The following is an 8,123-nucleotide window of genomic DNA, read 5'->3' as shown; positions in this document are numbered from 1 at the left end:
GCTTGCTGGAGGAAGAGACCTTTAACATGAAGGAAGAGCAGGAGGTAGCCAGGTGAGGAGGAGGGTGGAACAGTACATGCAAATGGCCAGGGTGAGTGAGAGCACGGCATAAGTATGACCACTTGAAAATACTGTGCCATGGTCAGAAGACAGATTGGGGAATGGCAAAGAGCTGAAGCTGGAAAAGAGCGCTAAACAAAATTCATAAGGGGTATCATGCTCCGCTAAGGAGTCTTCCTTTATTTTGAATATTACAAAGCACCACCAAAGGTTTCAGGTAGGAAGGTACCATGATAAGGCAGACTGGGAAGGATTAAGTGCAGAATTAGAGAAAGCTCTTTTAAGAGTGTCATCACAACATGGTGGCTAGCTTCCCCCAGAGCGAGTCATCAGAGAGAGCAAAGAAGCCACAGTATCTTTTAAGACCTCGTGTCAGAAGTGATATGCCATTACTTCTGCCATGTTCTATTGGTCAGATCAACCTTGATATAATATGGTAGGGGACAACACAAGGTCATGAATACCAGGAGGCCGGGATCCTTGGAGTCGTCTCGAAGGCTGGTAACCAGAGGGAATCCAAACTGAGCTCAGAGTTCAACAAGCTGAGGCTAGTAAAATTTCTGGGGCAGAATACCCAAGAGTTGGGAGCTGCTCTGAGAGAGGATAAAAGGAATCTGTATGGAGATCCCCTTGAGTCTCTGGCTGCATAGCGGCCTCCCCACACATAGGGAGAAGCCCAACAATTCTCAGAGTTCACACAAGTCTGGGAACTTTGATTTTCTACTAGCCAGAGTGGAGAGGCCTCATTAAATACACCAAGCTTTCAGGAGAGACACAGAAGGGTTGCGCCTTAGATGTGGTGCTAAATTAGCCCTACAGTAAAGGCTACTCCAGATCCATCCTAAAAGAAATTAAAAACAAAACTGGAAAGAATCAAAATGACCCAAAAGAAACTGAACTGTCTGCCAGGACAAAGTTGTTAAAGCAATACAACATAGCACTCAAGAACGTAAAATTCGTAATATCCACCATCCAAACAAAAACGCTAGTATAAAAAGCAGAAAAATTTGACTCATAACCATGACATGAATCAATCAATAGGACAAAGATAACAGAAATGATAAAGACGATGGGATTAGCAGACAAGAATGTGAAAGCAGTTATTCTAAATATTTTCTGTATGCTCAGAGATGTAAAGGAAAATATGAAAATTCTGAGGAGAGAAATAAGATATTTTTTAAAAGAACCAAATTTCTAGAGATTAAAAATATATATATCCAAAATAAAAAAGTTTCATTGAATGAGATTAAGAGATTAGATACTGCAGAAGAAAAGAACACTGAACCCGAAGACAAAGCAATAGAAATACCCAAAATGAAATGTAGAAAGAGATTGAAAAACAATTAACAGGGCCTCAGTGACCTGAGAGACAATATCAAGCAGTCGAACGTATGTGTAAACGGAGCCTCAGAAGGAGAGGACACAGATGAGCGTATAGAGTGTCTAAATCCATGATCCGAAGTAAGAGTTGAGATTTATTTTTTCAGTGTGGATATCCAGTTGTTCTAGCATCATTTGTTGAAAAGACTATCCTTTCTGCAATGAATTAGCTTGGCACCTTTGTTGAAAATCAGTTGACCCTGTATATGGGGGTTTATTTCTGAGCTCTGTAGTCTGTTTCATTGTTCTCTATGTCTAGCCTTATGCTGGTACCACACTGTTATGATTACTGTAGCTTTAAGTTTTGAAATTGGAGAGTTAAAGCCCTTCAACTTTGTTCTTCTTCAAAACTGTTTTGGCTGTTCTAGGTCCTCTGTTTTTTTTTTGGTTTTGTTTTTTTTGAGGAAGATTAGCCCTGAGCTAACATCTGCTGCCAATCCTCCTCTTTTTGCTGAGGAAGACTGGCCCTGAGCTAACATCCGTGCCCATCTTCCTCTACTTTATATGTGGGACGCCTACCACAGCATGGCTTGCCAAGCGGTGCCATGTCTGCACGTGGGATCTGAACTGGCGAACCCTGGGCAGCCAAAGCGGAATGTGCGAACTTAACTACTATGCCACCAGGCCAGCCCGGGTCCTCTGTATTTTAATATAAATTTTAGAAACAGCTAGTCAACTTCTACATAAAAGTCTGAATTTTGATTGGGATTATCTGAATTTATTGATCAAGCTGGATAAAACTGACAGTATGTTAGAGACAGATTCTTCATAGGTGCCCCTTATGAAGTTGAGGAAGTTTCCTTCTATTTCTAGTTTTCTGAGAGTTTTTCTCATGAATGGGTGTTGAGTTTTTTCAAATGCTTTTCTGTATATATTTAGATGACAATATGGTGTATTTCTTTTATGCTGTTAATATGGTGAATTACAGTGAGAGATTTTCAACAGTGGCTCCACATGACTCCATCTTGAATGCAGTAGCAAAAGAGGGGTCACCTAAGAGGACACCCGATGTCTGATCCAGCACACAGCATGGACACATATCCAAGGGACAAATCTTAGCTTTGCAGCCACCAAAATCTAGTTCTGTGAGAACAGACACTCAGACTCACTTTTTCACCACATCACCAATGTAGTATATGAACCAGAATGCCCAATTACTCACTTAAAATGAATAGTAACGTAAAGTGGATATGTAACGATCAACCAACTCTCTCCCTTCAGCATGCCTTCCTGGATGCCCAATGGTGATGAGACGGTTGCTTAGCAAGCATGGCACCAGAACAAGGAGGCTCAAGGAGGTGGATGCTGCATCCACACCTGCCAGCCATATGTCACAGCTATAGTCATAGTTCAAGAACACTTCTCTTCCAACGATGCTTTTGGACATTGCCCGCTTTTGCCTGACTAAATCCTCATTTTTTTATACTTTTGCTCCTAACTCCCTCCTGCTGCCTCATTCTTTCTATAGATACATTAATACCACCGTCTTAACTGTGGTCTACTCTTAAGCTGATCTCAGAGATGACATATTGATTTTTTTAAAAATCAAAGTCTGTGTTTCACTGGTCCACATAACTTGCTTTTTCCCATGTAACTTTTTTGTCTGCACTAGTCTTTTAAATCTTGTTTGTCCAGACATTGAGATATGAATTCATTAAAGCAATTAGATGCCAACATTTTTTCCTCACCCACCTTGGACTTCAATTTCCTCTTACCAAGCTCTTATCACTACTGATGATCTATGATATCACCAAGTTGCTTTGAACCACCTCTGCTTTCTAGGTGATGGCTAGCCTACTGCCCTCAGCAAAGGCCCACATATGGCAGAGTCACCCAACGACCAGAGGATGATGTGACAGAAAAAAGGGGCATGGCTTTGGATCCCCAGGAAGCCAATTTGCTCTACCCAGCAAAAAACTACTCCTTATCCCAAAACTTTAACCCTGGCAACCAACTTGCCTAGTCAAGTTACTGGAAACAGTAATAGGAGTTAAATCACAATAAATATGATCCAGTGTAAACCTATTAAAAATACTGAAAACCTCAAGATCTGTAACTTGGAGCCCTCGCACATCGGTATTTACATAGACAACACAGTCTCTAACAAATATTTTCACTTTCACAACCTCTAAAATCCTAATTAAAACGTTAGTGTCTAGTAATTTTTCATACTATGATCATGTGTATATTCTAAAAATTTTCAGAGGCATAAAGGTTTTATCACAATCATGACATTTCATTATATTCATAAAAAGAATTTATCTAGTTTTAAAAGCTGGGACTCAGAGTCAAATTTCACACAAGTCAAATACTTTTTTGCTGAAGCCTACTTTATGAGACTTTAATTATAAGTTTTAAAGAATGATCATATTAGATTTTCTGAGACAGGATCAGAAAAATCCATACTTGAAAATAACTGAGCTTTGACTGAAACAAAAGAAACCCTTAAAATGTTAGAAACACTTAAAAACAAAACATTTGCCTAGTTTATAATATGTAATATATTAGTTTACATCAAGTTAATGTATAAGTTTATATTATATATTACTCATTTATAATATATTGTTATATTAGTATTATATTAGCTTAATATACTTACCAGAAAACTTGATCTCAGTAGAGTTAAACATAGTTTTCCTAAATATCAAAGGTCCTGATTTCTAAAATGAAAAACAAAGAAACATAAAAAGATTTTGTTAAAAAATTTTTTTCTCTACTGTTTAAGAGTATAGTTTTACCTTGGAAAATATATAGTTCTAATCCTTGCACTGCTCTCTACGACCAGAGTGATTAATTTTTAAAAACGTAAATCTGATCACATGACTCTCTTGCTTAAGGCCTTGTCCAGCATATTTACTCCTTGCAGGTGAGATGAGGCTTGGTAATGCTCCTGCCTCTAGCACCTCAGCTGGGACAGCAAGACAGGAGCTAAGGGCTGCTGCCTTTGCACGATTACTGCCGCTCTGACGTAGAGCCATCTGTGCATTTGCACGTGCTCTCTTGGTACCTATATGAATGTACTTCTGATAAACCACCCACACCTCTCCCTAAAATGTTACGGTTACCAGTGTGTACTTAAAACAGACCAATTCTTACTGCAGCTGACAGTACCCTGCATAGTCAAGGCCTGCCCACCTCTCTACCACCTTCTTTTCAGTTCCTCAAAAGTATGATATTCCTTCCTGCTCCAGGACCTTAGTGGTCAACCTGAAAACTTACTGAAAAACCCTTCCCTCTCGCTCTTTCTTCACCTTGTTGATTCCTTCTTACCCTCCAAGCCCAGTTCAAAAGTCCCTTCCTCAAAGTCTTCCGCCATGGCCCACACCAGGCCCGGCCCTCGCTCACACGGTCTCTAGGACCCAGCCTTCTTCACAACCCTTTCCACAATTAAAATGAAATAAATAATGTATTAGTTACTTAATGTCTGCCCTCACCAAGAATAAAAATGCTGTGAGAAGGGATTGTGTTAAATGAACAAGTGGTTAGGAATGAAAGAGAAACACCAATAGGACAGGCAGCTCTTCCTGATATCCTCCTACCCCTCCCCAACGGTCTCAACAGTAACGCTAAAACCATCAGCCCGGATTCCTGCTCTGAGCTTCCGAACCACATACCCCGCTGCCTAAAGGTCATGTCCACTGGGATGTCCAACAGACATTTCACACTAACCTGCCCTAAACCAGACACATTCCTTGGCTCCTCGCCAACTCTACCTACACTGTAGGTGATGCCACCCAGTCACCGAAGCCATAGCTCCTTCCAGTCCTTCATCTCCATTGCCCAATCTCCAAGGCATGCCTACTTTATCTCACAAACACTTCCCAAATTTACCTCTTCCTCTCCATTGCTGCTACCACTGCCCTAATCCAGGCCCTCAACATCTCCTGCCCACACTTCCGCAGTAACTTAACTGGTACCTCTGCCTCCAGATCTGAGCCTACAGACATCCTTAGACAGCAGCCACAGTGATTAGCATTATGTCTAAAATCCTTCCATGACTCTCCCTCATTCATACTCAAAAGTTGCTAATGGTGGCCTGGGGGCCTAATCCAACCTATAAACAGGGTTTGTTTGGTCGACAAGGGGCCTTTTTTTAAAGTTTTGAATTAGTTGACATAATAAAGATATGGATTCTGGCTTCACTTGAAAAAAAGGAGACAGGGCAATTTTGTGCCTATGCTGCCAGAAGGGGCATGTAACCTGCGATCTACCACACCACTCGCCCGCTCCAGTCCTGAACTGAGCTCAGTTCACTCAGTGACATGACTTGCCCCAGCTCCCGCAGGCCTGAGGGTAGACCCCTGGCCACAGGCTCAAGGCCAAGCTCAAGCTTGGAAGGCTTACAGTGACCCGAGTCCCCTCTATCACTCCTGCCAGAACTTCACTCAGCAGAAACACAAAGAATTTCCTGCACCGCTCCTGCGGTACTTCCTCATTGTTTTTCACCAAGGTAACGTCTATTCATCTTTTAGGACCCAGCCAGGCACTGACTCCAGCAAGCTGGGCTGGTTACCCTCTTGGTGCTCCAGTAACATCTCAAGAATGCTCTTTACTCAACCAATTCCCCGAGAATGTAATTACTACTCAAGAGTGTGCTGTTCCTATTACTGTGTGGGCTTCTTGAGAGAAGGGGCTGTGCCTAAAATTTGTCTTTGCGACAGCAATGGCCAGTTTTGTGTACGGCTCACAATAGGTGCTCAAGCTATTTGTTGACCTTTACAATCAAAGGAACCATTTCTTGAGATTTGCAGTACAAATGAAAGCAAGCCCCGCTCTCCTCTCCTGTTTTGACAACTCGAAATGGGAAAAAACTCAGCCTCCTCTTTGCAAAGGTCTTCATGGACTGCTACTGGCCTGAGTCACAGAGGACTAAAGATCATGTGGGACCCAAGGAAAAATTTCTTTCTCATGCAGAAAGCAAAGCCGTGCTTTCTCCATGGCCTTTGGAGTCTCTACATCCAAAGAATACTTGGCAAAGAGCTTTACAGATATGTCAAGTAGTTTAATGATCTGTATGGAGCTCATTCACTTCCAACATTGTTTATTCTGACTTAGTTTATGATATTGCCCCTTCACTACAGGAGCAGCATGAAACTATGAGTGCGGTTCTCTGAGCTTTGCTTTTACTGTTCAGAGAAATTCAATAACAGAGATATGCACGCTCTATCAGCAACACACACACCCGGGCACCGAGCCAGGAGAATCCTGGAAGAAATGGTTCTACTGGGTCTTAAAGATTCAGAAAGGTACCTGCTTTCATTCGTCTGTGTAGCTTTTATTTTGTAGGAAGTATTTGTAGCTTCTGGTGCTACTTTCTTTTCCTGATTGAGGAAATCGAAATACAAATTCTTCTTTTAGAACATGGACATCATTTCAATGCATATGGAAAATACTCATCTCAAACAGCTGGATGAGTCAACTGACTCTAGAAAAGCAGGAGATACCACCTCTTCCCGATTTCCCGTCCCTCTATAGCAAGACTTTCCAAAATTCTACCCCTGCATTCCTCCCACATCATCTCATGTAACTACTGGATGCCAAGTTCCCAAATGGCCTGCCCCGGAAAGGAAGTTTCCACACACTCCTGCCTCCAGACTAGGCTTTCTAACACTCCATCACATCTCACCTCTCTCCACACCCCGACTCCCGGAACTGTGATGGGAGCCCTAGAGAAATTCAGGAAGCAAGGAAGAGGGAAAGGGGGTGGCGACTACTGCAAGTTCCCTTCTCATTTAAAGACAAAAACGAAAGCGGCACAGGCGCTTTCTAAGTTTCTGCCGAAACTGAAGCCCTAGAAAGTGCCCCCTGTGGCCTCACGGGTGTGGCCCTATGGCTGCACCCGGGCACCAGGAGGGGTCAAATACCAAAGACGCCGCTAGGAGTGCCGAGGGGTTGGGGGCTCAGGTCTGAATAAATAAGGACCTGACCTAGCCAGAACACGTCAGGGCAGAGCGAGGGGCCAGGACTTCGGGAAAGGGGATCCTCAAGATCAGGAACAGCGTTTAGAAAGGAGAGCTGTCCCCACGCAAGAGCTTGACCAATCTTCCCCACAGGCTGGAGGACGGGGCGCTCCCCCAAAACAGACATAACGCTCAGGGAGCGTGTCAGGGCACCCGGGGCAGGCCCAGCAAGAGGGCCAGATGAACAAGCCAGGGCCGGGCGCTGGGGCCGAGCGAGCCCCGGGACGACCCTGAGGGCCCGACACGCGCCACGCCTCGGTCTGTGCGCTCCACTTACGTCGTTGACCGTAGCCGCCCAGAGCCCGAGCTCGGGGACGGCGCCCACAAGCGCCGGGGCCCAGCACAGGAGGCAGAGGGCGACGAGCAGCAGCGGGTCCCCGGCGGGAAGGCGGCGGCGCGCCGGGGGCCAGGCTCGGACGCGGCAGGCGACAGCCATATTGACGCGGAAGCCGCACCTGGCGCTCCGCGACGCCCGCCACGCCCCGGGCCCGCACCTAGCGCAGCTCGGCCTGCGGTAAGCCGGCTCCGTCCGGGGAGCGCGGCTCGGACAGGGAGGTGGGGGAGGGGTTCGGGCCTGGGAAGCGGGGCGGGGACATAGAGGGCGGGGCCAAGGCGCGGAGCTAGAGGAGGAGCCGGAGCGTGGACTTGAGGGGTGGGCGGCTCAGAGCGTGGAGGCGGGGCTGGGCTGGAGTGAGGAGGTGGCCCTGCGAGGAGGCGGGGCTA

General features: G+C 45.0%; 1 protein-coding gene across 2 annotated transcripts in view; it reads right to left on the bottom strand.

Annotated features, from left to right (window-relative positions):
* The window catches only part of TMEM87B (transmembrane protein 87B), a 51,526-nt gene extending 43,533 nt beyond the window's left edge, over positions 1-7,993 (bottom strand). The window contains exons 1-2 of one of the 2 annotated variants that reach the window (XM_046661123.1): positions 7,678-7,993; positions 4,040-4,100 (exon numbers count right to left, since the gene is read on the bottom strand). In XM_046661123.1, coding sequence (XP_046517079.1) covers positions 4,040-4,100; positions 7,678-7,836 — 220 coding nt within the window. In that variant the 5' untranslated portion in view covers positions 7,837-7,993. The remainder of the gene's footprint in view (positions 1-4,039; positions 4,101-7,677) is intronic. The other variant, XM_046661122.1, reaches the window with a different exon arrangement.
* Positions 7,994-8,123: the final 130 nt, after the last annotated feature.

Source organism: Equus quagga, chromosome 5, assembly GCF_021613505.1.
Source record: "Equus quagga isolate Etosha38 chromosome 5, UCLA_HA_Equagga_1.0, whole genome shotgun sequence".
Lineage (NCBI taxonomy): Eukaryota > Metazoa > Chordata > Mammalia > Perissodactyla > Equidae > Equus > Equus quagga.
Note: the sequence above shows the minus strand (reverse complement) of the source record. Positions and strands in the feature narration are given on the sequence as shown.